Source organism: Zeus faber (genome assembly GCF_960531495.2).
Source record: "Zeus faber genome assembly, chromosome: 1".
In the NCBI taxonomy this organism is placed as follows: domain Eukaryota; kingdom Metazoa; phylum Chordata; class Actinopteri; order Zeiformes; family Zeidae; genus Zeus; species Zeus faber.
In genome coordinates this window covers 53,484,501-53,506,656 of record NC_137193.1, presented here as the reverse complement: position 1 = coordinate 53,506,656, position 22,156 = coordinate 53,484,501, and the positions used below count along the sequence as shown (strand labels likewise).

The 22,156-nt window shown below is 44.0% G+C and overlaps 1 protein-coding gene across 1 annotated transcript in view; it reads left to right on the top strand.

Annotated features, from left to right (window-relative positions):
- Positions 1 to 22,156, top strand: part of sh3rf1 (SH3 domain containing ring finger 1) — a 44,252-nt gene that overhangs the window by 21,815 nt on the left and 281 nt on the right. Inside the window, exons 3-12 of the mRNA XM_080012916.1 lie at positions 6,515 to 6,790; positions 7,288 to 7,383; positions 9,852 to 10,154; positions 12,810 to 12,920; positions 18,599 to 18,726; positions 19,453 to 19,623; positions 19,822 to 20,096; positions 20,623 to 20,924; positions 21,450 to 21,799; positions 22,061 to 22,156. The exon at positions 22,061 to 22,156 is cut by the window's right edge and continues 281 nt beyond it. Coding sequence (XP_079869042.1) covers positions 6,515 to 6,790; positions 7,288 to 7,383; positions 9,852 to 10,154; positions 12,810 to 12,920; positions 18,599 to 18,726; positions 19,453 to 19,623; positions 19,822 to 20,096; positions 20,623 to 20,924; positions 21,450 to 21,799; positions 22,061 to 22,156 — 2,108 coding nt within the window. The remainder of the gene's footprint in view (positions 1 to 6,514; positions 6,791 to 7,287; positions 7,384 to 9,851; positions 10,155 to 12,809; positions 12,921 to 18,598; positions 18,727 to 19,452; positions 19,624 to 19,821; positions 20,097 to 20,622; positions 20,925 to 21,449; positions 21,800 to 22,060) is intronic.

Sequence of the window (22,156 nt, the reverse complement as noted above, 5' to 3'; positions counted from 1 at the left end):
ATGTCAGCTGACATTTGCATTCCCAAAGGATTAATGCTAATTTTGTGTAACAAATTCAAAGCTAATTAATTGGGTTTGCCCCCCCCCCCCCCCCCCCCCACCTACACATTGAGTGGTTCTACTATTATGAATTTATTCAGACACAGGATGCAAGGTTAATTAAATAAACTACCTGATTAAGTAGGAAAAAAACCCCCCAGTAAAACCGCTCTGGACGGCTGCTGTTGTAGGTCAACATGCCAAAATGTGCATGTGAATTCAAAATGTAAGACTTTTTAATAATTTGAATGAGCCAATTTAACAAAATGTCAACAATTCAGTTTTGTGTTCCACAATGGAAGATAATTGAAAGGTTAAGGTCATACACCGGGGAAAGACCTTCTTTGTGACTCAGTTGCAGAGCCCTGAAGCCCTGCTCGCTCGCCGTTCGCTGTTTTTTGATAGTTTATTAATATTACACATGTCGTGTCTCCAAAGTGAACCAAATTCGACACTGCACGTACTTGGGTCCCCAATGATACACCCGCCAAGTGTGAAGTACATCGCATGAACGGTTGTCGAGATAATGGAAGGACATTCAGACAGACAGACAGACATTAGATTAGATAGTTAGATTAGATGTCATGCTGCCAAGGGAGCCTTACACTAACCAAATTGCCAAATAAATGAGAGCGAAATTGAAACACGAGTGATCTTCTACCACCAAATTGAAATTGGCTCATATAGGCCACTCTGTTTTTTAAGGGGAAAACGCAGAAGGGTTTATGGAGTCTTTAAATCCTCTGTGGTCACAAAAAAACATTTATGTTCCTTAAGCTTGCTCAATTTGTTGAAATTAGCTAGTCTTTGAACGGTTGAGTATTTGAGTATTTCAATTAGTCTTTTTCATGTTCAGTGTTATTATTTTAATTTAGTTCCTTGGCTTTCAATGGCAAACATATTTGAAAGTGCTATAATTCACAAATATATTAGCAAACGTAGAAGAATTTTTCCACTTCAAAAACGTTTGTCTGTGTTGTGGCAGCATTTGATTCTTTTTAATATATTTCATTGCTTTTAGTCGACACATTATGTACGTGATAGCTGCTACTGAGTGTTATTATGTCCATGAAAAATTTAAAGAGGCTAGAATCCATTAAATGTGGCCTTCGGACCCTTATTAAAGGAGCAGCAATCTGATAAAGCCGCCTTCTGTGACTGCTGTATACAGATACTTTTCACTTAACCACCTACCTGTTTAACCGCCGTTCAGACTTAAGACCAGCTCTCTGACCAGTCTGTATTGTACACTGTGTACAATACTGCTGTGTCTCAGCGTCAAGCATCTTATCGCGCATCACCCTATATACACTATATATACTATATACGCTACAGTGGGGCAAAAAAGTATTTAGTCAGCCACCAATTGTGCAAGTTCTCCCACTTAAAAATGAGATGAAATGAGAGTCCTGTAATTGTCATCATAGGTACACTTCGACTATGAGAGACAGAATGGGGGGAAAGAATCCAGGAAATCACATTGTAGGCTTTTTAATGAATTAATTGGTAAATTCCTCGGTAAAATAAGTATTTGGTCACCTACAAACAAGCAAGATTTCTGGCTTTCACAGACGTGTAACTTTTTCTTTAAGAGGCTCCTCTGTCCTCCACTCGTTACCTGTATTAATGGCACCTGTTTGAACTTGTTATCAGTATAAAAGACTCCTGTCCACAACCTCAAACAGTCACACTCCAAACTCCACTATGGCCAAGACCAAAGAGCTGTCAAAGGACACCAGAAACAAAACTGTAGACCTGCACCAGGCTGGGAAGACTGAATCTGCAATAGGTAAGCAGCTTGTTGTGAAGAAATCAACTGTGGGAGCAATTATTAGAAAATGGAAGACATACAAGACCACTGATAATCTCCCTCGATCTGGGGCTCCACGCAAGTTCTCACCCCGTGGGGTCAAAATGATCACAAGAAAGGTGAGCAAACATCCCAGAACCACACGGGGGGACCTAGTGAATGACCTGCAGAGAGCTGGGACCAAAGTAACAAAGGCTACCATCAGTAACACACTACGCCGCCAGGGACTCCAATCCTGCAGTGCCAGACGTGTCCCCCTGCTTAAGCCAGTACATGTCCAGGCCCGTCTGAAGTTTGCTAGAGAGCATTTGGATGATCCAGAAGAGGATTGGGAGAATGTCATATGGTCAGATGAAACCAAAATAGAACTTTTAGGTAAAAACTCAACTTGTCGTGTTTGGAGGAGAAAGAAAGCACCATACCTACTGTGAAGCATGGGGGTGGAAACATCATGCTTTGGGGCTGTTTTTCTGCAAAGGGACCAGGACGACTGATCCGTGTAAAGGAAAGAATGAATGGGGCCATGTATCGTGAGATTTTGAGTGAAAACCTCCTTCCATCAGCAAGGGCATTGAAGATGAAACGTGGCTGGGTCTTTCAGCATGACAATGATCCCAAACACACCGCCTGGGCAACGAAGGAGTGGTTTCGTAAGAAGCATTTCAAGGTCCTGGAGTGGCCTAGCTAGTCTCCAGATCTCAACCCCATAGAAAATCTTTGGAGGGAGTTGAAGGTCCTTGTTGCCCAGCAACAGCCCCAAAACATCACTGCTCTAGAGGAGATCTGCATGGAGGAATGGGCCAAAATACCAGCAACAGTGTGTGAAAACCTTGTGAAGACTTACAGAAAACATTTGACCTCTGTCATTGCAAACAAAGGGTATATAACAAAGTATTGAGATGAACTTTTGTTATTGACCAAATACTTATTTTCCACCATAATTTGCAAATAAATTCTTTAAAAATCAGACAATGTGATTTCCTGGATTTTTTTTTTCTCATTTTGTCTCTCATAGTTGAGGTATAACTATGATGAAAATAACAGGCCTCTCTCATCTTTTTAAGTGGGAGAACTTGCACAATTGTTGGTTGACTAAATACTTTTTTGCCCCACTGTATATATACTATATACACTATATATACTATATACGGTATATATACTATATATGCTATGTATACTATATACGCTATATATACTATACGCTATATATACTGTATAAACTGTATACATCTCATCTCATCAACGTTCTCAGTCTTGTTCCCGTAGTCTGTCAGTATTTACTACACTAGCGTTCACAATCCACCAATTCACTTAACGACCTGGTCCTAGGAACGAAACTCGGTCGTTAAGTGATGTGTACCTGTAATTACTTTCATAAACTTTGACTGCAGATGGAAATTAAGAAAATGGACTCGGAGGTAGTGCTGGGCGATATGGCCAAAATTTTTATCCCGTTTAAAATATTTCATACCAGTCAATAACGACATTTCTCACTATATATATATATATATATCACATTAAATGTTTGTTTTTTTATATAAAGAACACCTTTGCATTTGTCCATGATGCATTTTTAAAACACATTTATTGGTTGAATGAAATTGTCTGAATTAACATAAGTCTTACGATTAACATCAGGCATTGTTTAAAAAAAAAATGTTACCTAGCAACATTTGGCTGCTAGGTTTGCTGCTAGGTATTACCCAGGTACTGGGTAATACCTAGGTATTTTTTACAAAATAAATATCAAAGAAAAATAGGGGGGGGGGGGGGGGGGGCATCTGAAGATAAAATGTTAAACATTATTTTTAATGAACATTGCACAGCACTCTTAATTTAAGTAAGAAGAGAACAAGAAGTAACAAGTGTAGCTGCTTTAATTAACATTTCACATGAATAAAATCTAGTTAAAAACAAAATAAATATGGCATGTAGGCCTAAATCTAAATTAAGTGTGTGGTGTTTCCCCTCTTCGTCGGCACATCTCATCGACATATTTTACATTGGATATTTACCGTCCGCTTTGGGTCGGAACTTCAGTATCCCAAAAAAATGGCAAACTATCGATGGATGTGGCTGTCATTTGTCAACGCTACATCTTTCTCCTTCTCTTCCGAGTTGCTCACTTTGGACAGTACTGCTCTGTCTCCGCTGCCTGTGTGTTTACAAGTAAAACCTACCCACGAGGGAGGGGCTGGGGCTTCTTTCCATATCGACATACCTAATTGGCTAGAGGTGAAAGGTCAGCTTTAGATTGTTCAAATTGATTGGCTTTTCGTTGCCACTTGTGCTTCTAGAAATGAACAAATCGGTTGAGGACATTTTCAAAATTATCAAGCTTATTTTATTCCGACATTGAGGGGAAAAAAATTGTGTGCCAGTTATCGTTTTATCGGTTAGCACTTCTCAGAGATTTTGTGAATTGAAGCCCATTTAATGGGATTTATTTCTCTCTCTTTCACCGCTGTAGCACCAACTCGGCTGGCTCAGAAGAGGCTTTTTCTGCAGCGGTGATTCATTAAGTGAAGATGTGCCCAGGCTAATGCAGTCTCTTCCTGCCTCTAAGGAGAGGTTGTAAGCCATAAAGGCATAAAGAAGGCGTTTGTGTCTTTCCGTCTGTGCGTCCCAAGCTGCCTCAAAATAGACTAGATTTGTAGTGGTTGTGTGAAGGAAGGGGCGTAGGCCCTCCCCTCACTTTTATACAGGCAGCACTATTAGTGCCACGGCCCCCTCTTCTCTCACAGTCCAGATGGGATGTTTGGACAGCACTGCAGCCTGGACGCCACTCCTTTATGCAGGTCCGCTGCAGACACATCAGCACTGTCTCCATGGCTGCAAACCGGATATTATCCCCCCCACCCCCCGCCCCCCCCAACCACCACCACCACCACAACGCAGCCACTATTTTCACTCTTATTCTTGTGCCTAAAGTCTCTCTCCGCCTCTTCCTTTCCGTCTCTCTTTCTCTTTCTACTAAGCCTTGTGAATCATGCAAATGTATATCTGCTCTTGTGTGAGGCCAGGGCAGGGATATCAAGAACCATGAGGGTAGTTGAGTCAAAGAAGAAACAGACCCCTGCCTAGACTAAGTGTTATGTAATTTTTTATGATTTTGTTTTTAACCTGATCTGAGTTTGTATCGTCGTGCACATCAAATGGCATAGATTCGTGGTTTACCAATGGATTTTTGACATAAACAAATTTTGACGGCAGTCTGGCATGCCTTGTGGACTGAGGTGCTTCATTCTTTCTCTCTCTTTCATCTGGACCGCCCTTTCATATATGAGGACATATATATGGTGAGCAATAGGCAAATGGCTCGATACAGGATTTCTCTGGTCAGTCCATTACGTTTCATGGAAAGAGCAGGTGCTTGTAATGTTTTGTACACTTGACTAGCAAGGTGGCAACAACTACTGGCCAAGTGTTGAGCTGCAAGTGGAAAAAGCATGGCATCTTTACCATGTAATTAGATTGCATTTGTTTCATGCGGCTTAAACCTGTTGTGTCATTTTGAACAAAACTGACATGGCTCCCAGTTTCACTTCTGTAAAAAAAAATAATAATAATAAATACTCCCTGCCAGGGCTGGGCGGGCTCCAAAAGCATGTCTCACCCTCAAGGAGGCCCAGTTCTAGTGAAGTCTGCTAGGGGGCTGTGCTAGTCTCCTCCCACCCTTTTCTTTACCCACAGGCCAGACCAATGGAGCCACGGAGCGACTGGAACTGTGTTCGAGGCTGTGCGATTCTCTGCAGCGGGGTATTGTCATCCTGACTAACCATCACTGCTCCGAGCCCTGAAACGCTTCATTAGCCTTTAACAAGACTGCAGAGGAGGCTGCTCCAAAGCTCCATTTTAACCCTCTCCCTCCAGCTCACACATACTGCCACCGTCAGAGTTCTCTGTCTTAGCTCTGTCATATCATTGGCATCCCTCCTTGTTCCCAAATAACAGTTTCAGTTCAGAGCTTGAATCTCTGTTGGAAGTGATTGTGATTCTGAGCACTGCAAAGGATGTCTTAGACCAGAGGGAGAAATGGAGGGGGGCTGGTTTGGACTGAAGCCTCCTTCATAGACACCCACCCTGAATAGAGCTCATTGATGCTCTCCTCTCCTGCTGCTCTCCCCCTATTCCCTGCCCCTTTTCTCTTGGATTGTCACCCCTGAATGGGGCTTTCAGGGCTTCAGACTAGCAGGTTGAGACCACAAAACCTTCCTCTCGTGGATAAAGGGACAGGTTTTGGTCTTTAGAAGGCATTAGTCAACTAGTCAGAGACCCAGCCAATCTCATCACACTTTCACTGTGATCACACAACAGACCTTTTTACTCTTGGGGCACAAATTAGATATTGTACTCAGTCTGTTGTGCATACAGCCAGATTTTCACACACATAGAGTTGGTTTGTTCTTTAGTGTGGGGCTGTTTTGTGATAAATTACATAAAATCAAAATGTATGTCAGGTATTAGTTTCCATGATACCTGGTTTCAAGTTGAGTGATCTTGTCACTCGCAATTTGTTCAGTTCCCTCTCAGTGCCTATGTCAAATTTCATATTCAATTTCATGCGATAAATGTTCCATAAAACCTGAATTATTTGATTAACCAACCACCCTTTTCCACTTAATGTTAACAACTACTTCCCACCCTCTCAATCCCCTTTTTCAGGGTGTACCTCAGCTCCCCTGTGCCAAGGCTCTCTACAATTATGACGGCAAGGAACCGGGAGACCTTAAATTCAGCAAAGGTGACATCATCATCCTGCGCCGGCAGGTGGATGAGAACTGGTATCATGGGGAGATGGGTGGAGTCCACGGCTTTTTCCCAACGAACTTTGTCCAGATCATCAAGCCGTTGCCACAGCCGCCTCCACAGTGCAAAGCTCTCTACGATTTTGAACTGAAAGACAAAGAGGCAGACAAGGACTGTCTGCCTTTCTCGAAGGTGAACACAATGATAACACTGCCACACCCAGAGCTCAGCCACGTGGCCACTGGCACGAAGGAAGGGCTTTAATTACAGAAAGTTATTATTTTCTAAACATAGGTTTTCTCAAGTAAAATACCCAGCACATACTATACCCAGGGTTTCTGAAGCGCATCCATAGTAGATCAATGTTACATATATAAAAACACATGTCGTACTGTTATTTACCCTGTGCAAAAAACACAAGTCACACTTTATTTATAAAACACATTTCATACCAGGGCAACACATAAATGGGTAGAATGCTGACAGTACGAAGCTGCTATGTTTAATTGTTAAAGTTTTGCACCGGCATTTATTTCCTTTACTAAAACATTGTCTCTTCCTCATTATTCCTGGTAATTGTTTTTTTAGTATCATAGAGTACAAAAACCTCTTGGTTAGTAGCTTCTGTAAATCTGTAATCTCCTTGTACCAAAACCTTTTTGTTTTTCTTTCTTCCCCCCCCCCCCCAGGATGATATTCTTACTGTGATTCGAAGAGTGGATGAAAACTGGGCTGAAGGGATGTTGGGAGATAAAATTGGGATCTTCCCCATCTCATACGTTGAGGTAAGGCATCTATCGCATGATGAGTAAATTTCCGTACTTCTCAACCCTTCATCTCGAGAATTGAGAGAGTCTGTCTGGATGGAGTGTTTTTCGTGACGTAGCAAGGCATATTTTAAGCATCAAACATTATTTCCTTGGTATTAAGAGATTATTTTAAAAGTTTGACATTGGTTAAAGCACTTTATTACACTTATCGGTATTTCTAGTTGGGAAAAACCCAGGCAGAATGCAGTTAATCTTGGTACCAAAAACTTTTTTTTTTTTTTTTTCTGCACCAAAGCCATAACACTAATGAAGATAACAGGAAGGCTGAAAATATCTTATCTTGTTCTTTTTCTAATTAAATATGCATTAACGCCTTCTGTGAATTTGTGATCAAATTCGAACATTAATTCTAATTTGAAACTCGTGTGAAAATGGTCGTAGATCTGGTGGATGGTCTCATAGTTCAATGTTATTCTTTCATTCTTTTAGGTGTTGAGATTGGTTCGCTGATATGCTGTAGGTCAAATATGAATTCTCTTGCTGTGAAATGGGCCTGCCGGTCACTTGCACAATGCAGAAAACATGATTTGTTTGTGTTTCGTTTCGTCTGTGTCGTTGTTATCGCTGTGGTTTTAACTATATGAATCCAATAGCACTAGAACATGGAATTGAAATTATATTACAGGTCTCGCAGATCCGTCTGGTTCCCAGGCAAATGATATACAAGTCATCACTTTCTTTAATAATTTAAAGAAGCTGCTGCTGGTGTTAATGGGGCCGTTTAATCAATTAGCGGTGAGGATTCAGAGTGCAGTGTGCTGGTTTGCAGCTTTGTACCTGATGAACCGGGCTCAGAACGGGCTCTCTGCTGAATCAGTGTGAAATGCTTGACTTAACCGTCCTTAGTAGAGGGAGAGCTGCTCGGGGCAATGTGCGACGCTGAGCAAGCGCTCCCTGTGATTAACTAAAAACCTCTCTGGTGTTTCTCCTTTGATTTTTGGCCCACAGGAGTTGGTTAGAAAGCCAGCAGTTTCTGTACAGCCGCTTCTCACCCCAGAGGCAGAAATCCTCTCTAAACGTCCTTGATCTGTTGATATCTCTGCATCTAGTCGTTTCCCCTGACTAGATAAAGACAGAGGTGCTCCACTACCACTAGCTTCATCATGGAGAATGACAGCTTATATTATATTATGAACAACTTTTCTTTACTCTCCCCCTCTCTCTACTCCTTATTTTATTCCCACCAGTGCTGACCGATAAATATTATTTTCATCGTCATTGCAATATGAACATGCGCGATAAACACATCCCTTAAGACTGCCTGAAACGCGATGAAGAATACAAATAATTTTATTATCACGCGCCGCACATTCATACTCAGCGTGCGAACATTTAACCTATCGGATAAGGCAGACATATATATCAAAATCCGACTTATTTTCAAAATTGAAGATGTCAACTTTAATTCACTGAAACCTTGAACTAGAAGGCAATCGGCAAACAAAATTCTGCTTGGATTGGGCTCGGGCGTCACCCTCATCTTATGTCGCAGCGCCGTAGCAGACAGGCAAACGTTCCTCCATGTTTGTTTACACTCGCTTCCGCATACAGATAACGGAAATCACTTGGACATAAAATATTGCCATGAAGCAGTTATGCTGCTGATTTGCGACAGTGAGAGAAACGTTCTTGGGGTGCGCTGGATTCATAACACCAGACCAAACAAGGTCATCATTGCGAAGCAGAACGCGGCACAATAATAATTTTATCTCGGTTATTTTGTTTTCATAATCGTTAGAAGCCAAAATCATAATTGAAAATAAAATTTGATTAATCGCTGCTTCCATTACTTACTTCTTTTGTTATATTAAAAAAAAAGTTATTTTTTCATTATTTATTGGTTTGGGTTTGAAATAGTTTTTGTTGATCATTCCTTATAAGAAAGAGAAATATTTTTTTTTATAAATGAAGGGAAAATAAACCTTCCTGTCAGTTGACAGTTTACTGATCATAGCCTAATTGTGCCAACAATAAAGGTAGGCTTATTTTTGTTCTTGAAATATTTGTTCTTGTTTATCTCTCTGAAAATAATTTGAATCAGAACCGAGATTGGATAAGAACCGGATTCGATAAGCGGAATCGGAATAGATTAAAATGAAGCGATACCCAAGCCTAGTATTGATGCGCAATTTGTTCAATAAAAGCATATTCAAAATATTTTTTTATTTCTTTATTCAGTGGGCATAGGCTATTCAATGTTTGTGGTCTGTTATTAGTGTACTGATTAAAACAGAAAGACAATGAACTTTATAGCTAATATGCACACTCCAATTTGTTTTCTTTTTATCGCAAATCGTATCATTGGTGCAATGTTAAACAAAGTTATCGCACATTGCAGATTTTCCTCATTGTGCAAGGCTAATTGCTACCTTCACCTCACATTCTTGATGTCTCTTAACCCCCCCCATTTTCTTTCCCCCTAGTTCAACTCGGCGGCTCGTCAACTTATAGAGTTGGACAAGCCTACGGACTCCAGTGGGGACTCTGGTGAGGGGGCCTCATCGGGGCCCCAGACCAATGGAGCCCGGGCCGGGGAGAAGAAGAACAGCAAGAAGCGGCACTCTTTCACCTCCCTCACCATGTCCCACAAGCCCTCGCTGGCCCCCCCTCCCCAGCGCCACTCCATGGAGATCAGTGGACCGGTCCTCATCAGCTCCAGTAACCCCACAGCTGCTGCCCGCATTGGAGAGATCAGTGGGGGTCTGTCCTGCAGTGCCCCTTCACAGGTGAGACACTGGTGCATTTTGGCGACATTTTTTGACAAGGATGCGCAGTGCAGAATATGATACATTGGCTACGTTTAGATACCCAGAGCTTCACCGTGTCCTTGTCAATTACTTCAGAACTTAATGTAGTAATTGAATTAATCTGCTCTGAACACAAAACTGGAGAACTCGGTGGCTCCAACGTAGGGCTTGGCAATATATCGATATGATAGCAATATGGTGATTATGATATAATTTTTGAACTTCATAGACTGTTGTAGTTGTTCTATAATAATATAATATCCAAATTACACAAATATTTCTTGTGTGTAAATATCTTATGAAGGAATCAATAGTCATCCCCTCAATCTATATATACCTTCTCTTATGTTTTGAGAGTTCCCCCTTTATGTGAACGCATTTGCCAGCATCCTTGGCACTACCATTAAATCAAATGACTACAGTAAACAGTCAGGAATGCAGAGCATTCTGATACTTTGCATTTCCACAAGATGTTTGGTTCCTTCAAATGTTCCGCTCTCCTCCTGTCTGCAATTAGTTTGACTCGCCACTCTCCTGTCATACTGAACAGCCTGTTGCTCCATCCAAGCGTTTGAAATCACAGATGTGTGACTCCATTCGCCCGCAAAAAATAAAAAGACTCTAGCCTCCAAGGTCTCCACAGCAACCCTGGAATGGCAGCAACTCAGAGCTGCTGTGTGGTTGCCAGCCGCTGCAGATTGGGTTTGGCCGAGACATTGACAGTCACACAGTCACGCATGTAGACGGGACAGATAAACTGTCCTGTAGATTGGACACAGCCTCACTGTGTGACAGACTTTGGGCTGCGGGAAAATGAAATCTTTAAAAAGGCAACCATCCTTAATTTTCTCTGAAGTTGATAAAGAACATTTCAACCGAAACAATAAATTAACTGGACTCTCGTGTGTGTGTGTGTGTGTGTGTGTGTGTGTGTGTTTGTGTGTGTGTCTGTCTGTGTGTCTGTGTGTGTGCATTCACGCGTGCATGCGTGTGTGTGCGCTACAGAAGGGTTTTAGTACCAGCACTCAAAATGACACAGCCATGCTGTGTGTGTATAATGTGTCTTCTTGCCTTCTAAATAAGACATAGCCTGACTTGATGCTCTAACAGTTTGATAATATTCAGAGCTAGCTTTCATATGTGCCAACGCCCCCAGACAGACACAGCCTTTTCTCTAGCTTTTGGAACTGCAGGATTTTGAATGGAGGTATATTTTTCAAACTATCGTTTTCTTTTCCTTCCTTAGTCTCGTGTGCCCTTGAATGTCCTCGTCGCTCTTTTGTCATTGATTGAATGAAATTCATTTCAAATATGATGATCAAATCTGCTCCAACATTGTGACATCTACACACATCTAGAACAAAACAAGGCAGAGAATCGCTTGCAGGCAGAGAAGTTTCATGCTAAACTGATCTATCTAAGACTTGGCCTCGCTTCACTAATTATTAATAAGATAGTGTTAGCATTCTAAAACCTCCATTCATGCCTGTCCCTGGTGACCAGTGGTGAGGGGTTGTGATCTGTTTGATTTACAGATCAGTGTTTAATAAAAACACTAAAAGGAAGACTCCCCAGGCACAATATGCATACTCCCCACCCCCCCCCCACCCCGACCACCTCCTCACTTCGGCTCATCTCTCTTGCCTTCAAAGCGCAGAGGAAAACAACAAAGGCAAGAGTCGATGCCTCTGGGGCCTGAGGAGTCTATCCTGGGAGTGAACCCTCCCCCTGTCTGCTGCTCTCTACTTCACAAGGGAACAAAAGAGAATTATTGAAGAAATAAGAGATGTGGCTGCGACAACATGATGCATGTATCCCTATTAAACTTGTCAGTTCTTTCATATATGATGCTGTGGTTGCCGATGGCCAGCATGGCTGCTGCCACATGAGGCGTTTATTGTATATGTAAAAGCATGTGTTTTTATAGCGTGACAGTGTTGCTTTGAAGCATGCTCATTCGGTTTTGCCTTTTTGCTGGCACACCCAGTAAGCACTGGCTGTGGAACCAGGGTAGATTGCGGTCGGCCTGCTGTCTGTAATGATTCACCTTGAGAGGCATCTTTGTCTAGATCAGTCATGCATGCAGCGAGACCGCAGTGTACAGGGACATATTGTGTGTCCAACAGTATGGCCTTGTTACTAGGACACCACTATGGCTCAGGTAGAGTGTTAACGATTGGCTTTTCTTTTTGTCCTGTTAAGGAAGTCACCTTCTAATTTCTCCCAACGAAATTCCCTGATGGCTGCTCACCTGACTCCTATCTGAATGTTGTATTGTCAGCACATCATTGTGCTGACATTTTAAATGATAAGATCCACAGTTTCATACTGTAACTGCATCATTATCTGTAAAATGTTCCGTTGTATATAATGAAATATTTACTGGATACCAGAAGGGTTTAAAATACAAATGCATTGTCTTGTGTCATAAAAACTAGGTCATCTTATTTTCCATATGAGACATAAAGAAGGCAGACTAGCACAAATGTCCTAAGGCATGTTTCCTGCCTGAATTAGAATAGGGTTGAATAGAAATGTCTGGGCCAACTTACTTCTGTCTGAGAGAACCGTCTCTTCTACTATATAACTAATGTTGCCAGGCTATTGTAATTTACAATCCGCTTTTTTTGACAGGTTCACATTTGCACAACTGGACTAATTGTGACTCCACCCCCAAGCAGCCCTGTTACTACAGCAACAGTCTTCACATTTCCATCAGAGACTAACTACACATCCATCCATGTGGTAGGTAAACATTTTCTCCAGCTCTGTCACAGAAACTCTCAGAAAGGGGAAAGCATGGAAAGTAGCAAACTAAATACTGGGTTGAGACACCCAACGCTAGGTATTTAATGACCCTCTCCACTCGAAAAGGTGCTTTCTTGATCCTCTCACTTGAGACCAGGGTTTTTTATTTTTCACTGATGAGGGAGAACTCAACTGATGTATTGAAATGATCACAATTTTCAACCTGACACACTGTTGGGCCTATTATGGGACTGGACAATAATGGCCAAAAATGTTATCACAATGTTTTTTTTAATGTTTCTCTATGTTGATAGATGTCATAATAGAGCTTGTTGTCTCGTAATCTAAAGGTTGCTGGTTCGATCCCAGGCTCCTCCTGCTAGCATGCTGTAGTGTCCTTGAGCAAAACACTTAACCCATAATTGCTCCTGATGGCTGCGTCCATCCTTGTTTGAATAATTGTAGGTCGCTTTGGATAAAAGCGGCTGCTAAATGTAAATAAAATAAAATAATAAATATTTATACAAAAATGACATAAATAAATAATATATAAATATATATTATATACATTTAAATTTATAATATAAGCATCATTCTCGTCTGAGAACAGTCCAAAAAGTTCCTAAATCTGCACTCTGTGATTATATGCGGGGACGTTTGGAGCAGACCAAGGGACACTCAGACCAGATGTCACTGAAAATCGTGGATTCTTTCTTAAATCGCTCTCCTTTTGCGGGGATGGGGGCCACGGACGCGGGGCTCAAGTTGGGAGGAGGAGGGAGGAGTTCAAGTTGGTGTTTGAGGAAGTACCCGCCACGTCAGCTCTGGGGGGCCTCATCCTCGCTGCACGCTGCCCGCCAGGGAGTGCCGCAGCCGGGGATAGAGGGGAGGAAGCCCCAGCGCACCGGGACCCCAGCATAGGTCAGACGATTGGCTGTTCGTGTCACATGGTTGTTTCTTTGCTGTACGATTGGCTGTTTATGTTGTCTTTTTAGCTAAAGGAAAACGGACTCAAAAATTAACGCAAATAAATCTCATACATTTTTTGAGAAAATTATCAGCATCATTTCATCGTCCAGCCCTCGCCTATTGTTATCCATAACACCGCTGCGGTGTTCCAGATAAACCGTCAGGGTGGTACGAGATGAGACAACTCCCTTCGGGTCTCGCAGCAGCTTCTGACGTAGGCCTTCCCTCGCATTTTGAGCCTCTGCTCTGAAGCCCTCCCAGGGGCACAGAACGAAGCAGCGGTTTTCTTGTCGCGTCAGAAACCTCCCCCAGGGGAATGGCGACTCCATCCAGAGGTGGTGGAGGAGATTGGTGTCGGTATGGAAAGTTGGAAAGACCTTTTTTAGTGTCAGAGTCCTCGACCCACTGCCCCCCTTGGTTCTCCTTGATGGAGAGGACCAGTCCACTAGGCCAGGATGCTCTGGCGTGTGCCTGGCCGAACAGCCTCCTCTATGCCTTCCCACCGACCACTCTGATCCTGGCAACATTACAGAGTGTGTGAGGGCAGCCACAGAGGGCTGCTAGTAGCCCCGAACTGGCAGTCTCCTCGAAGGGCAGGCCTGGCGCCTTACCAGGAGACGGAACCTCCTCTCCCATTTGGGAGGTCAGGTCTGGCACCCAAACCTAGAACAGCTGCAGTTGTGGGTTGTGGGCCTCTGAGGGGCCGTAACCACTGCTGAATGCCTGTGACCAGGCTGTAGTCCAAACCGTCCATCAACCAGGTCACTATGTATGTCTGAAGATCCAGAGCATTGTTCGGTGCCAATAATACTACGCGTCCTGCAGTCCCTTCTGTAAGGTAAGAGGTCATTTTCAACCTCAAAGGTCTATGCAGCGGCCATCTCTTCACGGCAGGTTATAGTGGACAACCAACCAGTTGGGTCATATGGTTTAGTCACAAGGTTTCTAAAAGCAGCCTGACGCTTGCAGCCTACAAGAGCGATGAGAGTGGCCTCATGGGGCTTGGTGCTAGAGGCCCTCTCGCTGCCTCCCTTTGAGCCACTCGAAGGTGCCGAGTTGAAGTGGCTGTCAGCCAAGATGGCTTTTCTTTTAGCAGTAGCATCAGCCAAACATGTTGGCGAACTCCATGCACTGTCTGTTAGCAAAACCTGTGTACGCTGGAACTCAGACGGGTCAGGAGTTACCCTGTGGCCCAACCCATCATTCCTCCCAAATAGACTCTCCTTCTTCCACATGAACCAAGTCATTGAGTTGGCTCCTTTTAACCCACCACAGGACGGAGGCTGCGAGTAGGCAAGACTATCTTGTCCAGTTAGAGCACTTGGAGCTTATGTTGGTGCGACGACACATTTGCTGGACAGACCAATTATTTGTTTATGGGGAGTCTAAAAAGGGTTTTTATGGATGGGATATCTCAGGCGTGTAAGACTAAGGGCTTTCCTCCCACTGATGTTAGGGGCCATTCTACCAAAGGTCTCACCACATCGTGGGCAGCCTTGAAGGGCATGCTGTTGGAAGACATCTGCGCCGCAGCTACTTGGGCATCCCCCTGTACGTTCTCCAGTAACTACTGGGTCAGTGTTGCCACTCCCAGTGCCATAGGAACAGCTGTTCTAGGTGTCAGATTAGGTGAAGGGTGGTGGTCTCTCATGACCTTGTTGGAATCAGTCATCCACTGCCTCTGGTGGTCAGGAAGAATCAAATACAAGGGTTACGTATGTAACTATGGTTCTATGAATTCTGGATGACTGCCAGGGTTCCAGAGAACCCTGGCGAGAAGATTCCATAGCAACAGAGCCCAGAGTCCCATGTGATTATATATGGGCAGCACTGGGGGTCACGCGTGACTTTGTTGATAGGCCTGTCACGATAACTACGTTTGTCGGACGATATATTGTTCCAGAAATAATTGCGATAGACTATATTATTGTCATTTTAAGACCAATTTTTTTCTACTTGTTTAATGATTATATAAAAGCATGATAATGCAAATACACCCTTTGGAGTAGCAATGAACTTCTAATTCATAAGAATATTCAGGCATTGTAATGTGAAAAAAAAAAAAGTAAAATATCCTAAATAAAACATAAATAAACCAAAACAATAAATTAACTCTCTCAGGACTCTCAGGGTGTGTGGGTGTGGGTACGGGTGTGGGCACGGAGCTGCCTGAGCCCCGCCCAGGGTGAAACTCTGACTCAGACGAGAGGACAGAAGCAGCGCAACCAGAAATGATAGAAAAACGTGTCTTAGAGTAGTTTCTTTCCATTCATTCGGCTCAGTTACGTTCATTTGTAAAAGGTTTACACAACGCAAATAATACATCTTTTATTTGTGGATTTAGAAATACATTTTTGTCTCTGATTTTCTTTAAACCTTAATTAATATTTGTAGATTGTAGTATTTTTTTGTCTTTTCCCATTTCTATTTTTTTGCATTATATATATATGTGTGAATTGTGCACACATAATTCCTTCCATAACACCATTTCCAAATACATTTTCCATGAGTTCAAATATATGTAGAGTGGTTATGGATATTAAAAACAGATTGATGTTACGAGCACCAGAGAGCGTCAAGTTGTTTTGATCATAATTTCCCACGTGACTTGAACGCAGCAGGAGTAACAGTGGCAGAGAGTCCACCTTGGATGCTAGCATAGATAAAACTCAGCCAGGGACTATGATCGCAGTCACTGTGAAAACTCCAAAATATAAGGAGGAGATAGAGATTTCGGAGGGTTCTTCTGTTACCAAGGCACTGTTTAGGTTTCGTCACATTGATACTTGGAGTAGCGGTGTCGTTCCCTGGCACTGATGCAGTCTGAAACACTTCCTCTGGCGATCATCCAGAATTCATGGAACCATAGTTACAACGTAATTACTTGTTGTTTGTATTGTATTTGTATTGTATTGAGTGTTGCATGATTGTATGATATGTATGGTTGAAGAAAAATCATTTTAGAGCGTGGTTTCTAGTTTGGACTGCAGAGATGGGTTGAGGTGGCGAATGCTGGAAAAGTGCTGTCCTAAAGGAAATTTATTTTTGAGGGAACTAAAGGACAAAAGGCGAAGCCCCCTTAGTGATGCGTCATGTCTTTAGTTGAGGAGGAATTCGTACGACACAAAACATCAGGGAATCCCTTAAACCTTCGGAAAACAAGTGCATAATTCTCATCTTTGTGCTTGTGCCTGTGCATTGGTATGTGGTGCTTATGAATGATCAGGAATGTGTACACAAAAGGTTGAGCTCTACGCTTCACTTGGGAACTCAACATGATGTTTTTGTACAGATGATTTCTCTGGCCTGCAGGCAACCTAATTATCTCAGCTCAAGCGTCAGCAGTGAACCGAAACAATCACACACATACACACACATACCACAGGACTGTCTGAGTGCCCCGATCCTCCCCCACTACGTTATAGCAGCACTGGCAGAGCTGAACGAGAATAGACTCGTCTTGTTCCCAGCCATAAGGGCCTCTACCATCTCACCACCTCCGTTTGCACTCATTGGGACATACTTCATATTCCTACGTTAAAGTCCCTGTGAAGCAAAAATGAATGTGTTCTGAGTTTGTCACACCACAGAAAAATGTGTTATTAATCACCTAGGCAAATTTTAGAGGGGCGCAAATTGCGCCCGGATCACTCTCTATTGGCAATGTGCGCCCCTGTCTCAGACTCCCTCTGCATTTTTCCCGTGAAGCACCCTTGGAATCGGCGCCAAGACTTGGCATGAGTTCACAGTCTACATAAAGACACCTTTGGGTGTTTATTCCCAAAACCGTGCCAAATGTGACGGCTCCACGTCATTGAGTCATGTTTTAGGCCCGTCCAAAAAATCCAGACAACAAAAATGGTGAGAAACAGTTTAACAATCTAACTCCATAATTCAGTACAGTAGTACAGTACATTGTTCAGTCGCTTCACATGTTTTTTTTAGCAATTCCTTTCAAGCATGTATAGTGTGTTCAGAAACAAATCACTGAATCGACTTTACAGGGGCCTTAATTCAGTCCTTTTCCCTACAAGACCATTGTGTCTTTAGCGTATATGTGGCTGTGTTTATGTTAATTATGTAATTGTGTTGTTTTGCTACATACCCCACAATGGACAGAACAAGCTAACCAGAAACTTGACATTCTTACAACCGAGTCCAGACTCTACAGAATGGCATGTGCGAGTCATTTGAGCCTCTTCACCGGGACGTAATCTCTCTTGAAGTCACTGAAGTGTATCAATAAAAAAACGGAGCACCCGGAGGAATCTGCTCATGGTCGGCTTGCGGTTTGCTTTTTCGAATGTCTGCAGACATGTTTCGCCGTTTCATATGGTACTAATTAAATAGTGCAATAGATTGAACATCCAACTATGCGGTCTCCTAGCAACAAACAAACAAGCGGGGTTGGAGGAGATTCCCAGTCGAGGGGGAAGTTGGGGCCACGGACGGAGTTGTGGGCCAAGCCATATTCCGACGCGGTGTCAGTTAGCGGGATCCAACACGCCAGATGACAGAGGATCATTTACTATTTGGTTCTCATCCTGTGTCTCACCAACAGACATGTTGTTTTGTTTCCTTATGCAACCTACACTCCGTCTGTTACGGACCGTCTCCGTCTTTCCACCCTGACAGGAAATCAATGATTGATATTATTTGATGTCTAATATTATTTCACCACTAATTTTATTTGTTTGTCTCCACAGGATGCTCTTCCGCCCCCACCACCTCCTCCGCCGCAGTCCTCCCTAGCTGGAGCCGCATCCTCATTAGCTGCTGTACAGAGACCCTCCCCGAGCACAAGTGACCAAAGTGGGAGACAGAGACCCACGGTGTGAGTTACTGAAACGGTCCCCCACCATTCTTGTATGTGGAGGGACATTTCACAATCGCTTCACACCCTCCCGGCCCGGGGGCACAGTGCACTAGCGTTCTCCCCTACATATGACCCCCTCAGCTGTCACGGTGGGGCTGCAGTGTGTGAGCTTGTGCACAGGTGAAGGGGTCAACACCTGGGAACAACAGTCTCCTGGGTCTCATTCGAGACCCCCCTTTACCACCACCCCTGACCCCTCACCCCCTAACCCTTCCCCTCAGTACTACTTTGAGAGCCCCTAAACACCTGAGAAGAGTTAGATCCGCTCGTGTGTGTGTGTGTATGTGTGTGTGTGTCTGTCTGTGTGTGTGTGTGAGACAAACTCTTAAGGTATTTATATTCTCTTCCCCTGACACCAATGAAACAGTCTGCGGAGTCTGAGAACAACCGTTGAGCGAGCCCTCTGCACCATTGGAGTGCAGTTCTAGCTCTGTGGCGTCACTGTGTCCTCCATGGCACAGAAAGTGGTTTAGAGGACACACATTCTGCTGCACGGGTCTCAGAGCAGGCAATGACAGATGGCTGCCAGTCACAGCAGGGGAAATCCAAAACAAATGGCACACAAAATTTGAATTGGTCAACAATTTCCACGGATTAGAAAATCCAATGCGGAAAAGCTCTTGTCTACGGGCGAGTGTTTCAGTCTGTTTTGTTTTTTTTCCTGTTTGTTCCCTGTCCGTGTAGTTATGTGGCCATGTTCCCGTACACCCCCCGCAAGGAGGATGAGCTGGAGTTGAGGAAGGGTGAGATGTTCCTGGTGCTGGAGCGCTGTCAGGACGGCTGGTTCAAGGGCACCTCTATGCACACGGGCAAGATAGGAGTCTTTCCTGGGAACTACATGAGTCCAGTCAGCAGGTCAGTCAGGAACATGCATGTTGATACACACACATTGTCACGCTCCACACACTAGCTATTTTGTTTGTCATTCTATGAATAATTAACGATTTTTGATATGATCCAAATTATTATGCAAATGAAACACCCTGTTGAGGATATCACGCCTTCTTGCTGTTTGAGGACCCCATAAATGTATTTCACATCCTCCTCCCCCAGAACGACGTCAGGCGGGACGCACCCCAAAGTGCCTCTGAGTCTGTGCTCTCAGGCCGGCAGGGGGGTCACTATCGTCAGCCCCTCCTCGGCTCCCCTCGGAGCTATCGTTCCAGGGCCCGACCTCTCCAAACCCCTGGCAGTATGCTCTGGCCCTGTGTCGGCTAGTTCCCAACCTGCAGCGGCAGCACAGACCGCCACAGGCCAGCAGCCTAAAATGCAGATGCATGTCAATTCCCAGATGACGGTCAACCAGGCTCGCAACGCCGTCAGGACAGGTAGGTTTGACGTGAGCAGAAGGTGTTTAAATTGTGCTTTCTTCAGTAGCAGGTCATAAATTATAATACACTTTGTTTGTATACCACCTTCCATACACAACCTGCAAATCAAAGTGCTTTACATGAATATAAGGCAATCAATGATCATATTTAAATAGAATATAAATAATAATATGTACAGTAATAGTACATATTCTATAATATAAATTCTAATAATAAAGAAAAAAATACATTAAATAATTATAAGTAAATATAATATTACATTTAAGATTTGGGTCAACAATTTAGAACTATCATTCAGTGAATCCTTTCAATTGCTATTTCTCTTGAATTACTGCTTACTGCTCTCAAGTTATTCATCTTGAACAAGCAATTCCCAAATAATTGTCCAAATAATTCTCACAATAGTTTAGGGCCCTTTTCAAGAAATTGAACGTGAAATTATTGGCCTGGAATTCACTTCATTCTCAATAATGATCTCACAATATTTTTTATTACAATTATTTTTTTATCCTAACCTTTCCAGCTGCATGCCACAGTCAGGACCGACCCACCGCAGCGGTGACACCGATCCAGTCGGTCACCTACCTGTCCCACTCCGCCGTGTGCCCCCAGCCCTCCTCCAGCTCGGCACAGGGCTGCAGCCGTGTGGGCGTGGCCATGGGCTGCGCCGCTTCCTCCCTGACTCCGCCCAACGTAAGCGCCGCTTCCCTGGAGGGCGACGCTCTGCGGCCCGTGGCGGCCCTCACCGCACCCGGCAACGGCACGGCTCTCAACTGCAACGCTCCCAACGCTACTCTGGCGTGTCGACTGGACAAGGACGGCAAGGTTTGGCGAGTCTAAACGACTGCATTCAATGTCAATATTGGTTTACATATCGAGTATGTCTGTCGGGAAGGCAGCAATCGCCAGCCGACTTTGGCTTCTCATTACTGCAAATTATTTAGGATACAAAACACTCTGTTTGCTGTTGAAAATAGCACTCAACTAGGGGTTTATGTTGAGCACAAAATTTGCACACAAGTGGCGTCTGTTTCCCCAAACGAGCCTTGAGAATTGAGTTACATAGTGGAGGGGGGGGGGGGAGTCAGATGAGGCCAGCCAACAGGCTCCAGCTGTCGCCTTTTTACTGACGCCTCCCCAGTGCAATGCTGATTTGCCCGAACCACATTATCTAAACATTTCCTGTGCTGAAAAGCAGCCAATAATTAAATGACTATGACAGTGGCGTTTGGCAAACAGATTTCAGCTGCAGTTTGGGACCTTAAAGTGAACCGTTGTGTGCAATGTGCCAAAGCAGCCTTATTTGCCCTGTTGTTGAGATTGTCACGCCGCTGCGTCTTGCTTTGGCAGAGGGAGAAGAAAGGTCTCCTCAAGCTGTTGTCCTCCAACAAGAAGAAGACTCGCTCATCACCGCCCTCCTCTCCCACTCTGGATGCGGAGCAGGTGGCGGCAGGGGAGGCGGCGCTGGGGGCCGCGGGGGCAGACGTCGCTCCCAACTCTGGCGCCGCCGGTCGGGTGGAACCCGAATCGGCTGGCGCCGCCGCCCCGCCCTCCTCTTCCTCGTTCCCCTCAGTCCCTGAGGCCTCCCTGCGCAAGAGCAGTCCCCTAGATGGGTGTGCCCCCATCGCTCCGCCCCCCCGCCAAGCCTGCTCCTCCCTCTTGTCTCAGCAACACGATGCACGACCCATCATATGTGAAAGGTACAAGCATGTCACCACTTTGTAATGTCCTCTGGTTTTGGTTTGCATAATGCCGAAACGTACATTGATGGGGGTCTTTATGCGCAACTTAAAGGAGTGTGAGTTTCCTTTTTCAAAAAGGATCCGATAACAAGTTTGGATTATAATTGTTATTACTATTACCCATACTATTCTGAAACAACGACTTAGCTGTTCAATTGAGATTCCAGCAGCTTCCGTCCCTCACTGCCTGGCTCTCTCTGCGTCTCTCTGGTTCCCCAGGTACAGAGTGGTGGTGTCCTACCCCCCGCAGAGCGAAGCGGAGCTGGAGCTGAAGGAGGGAGACATCGTGTTTGTTCACAGGAAGAGGGAAGACGG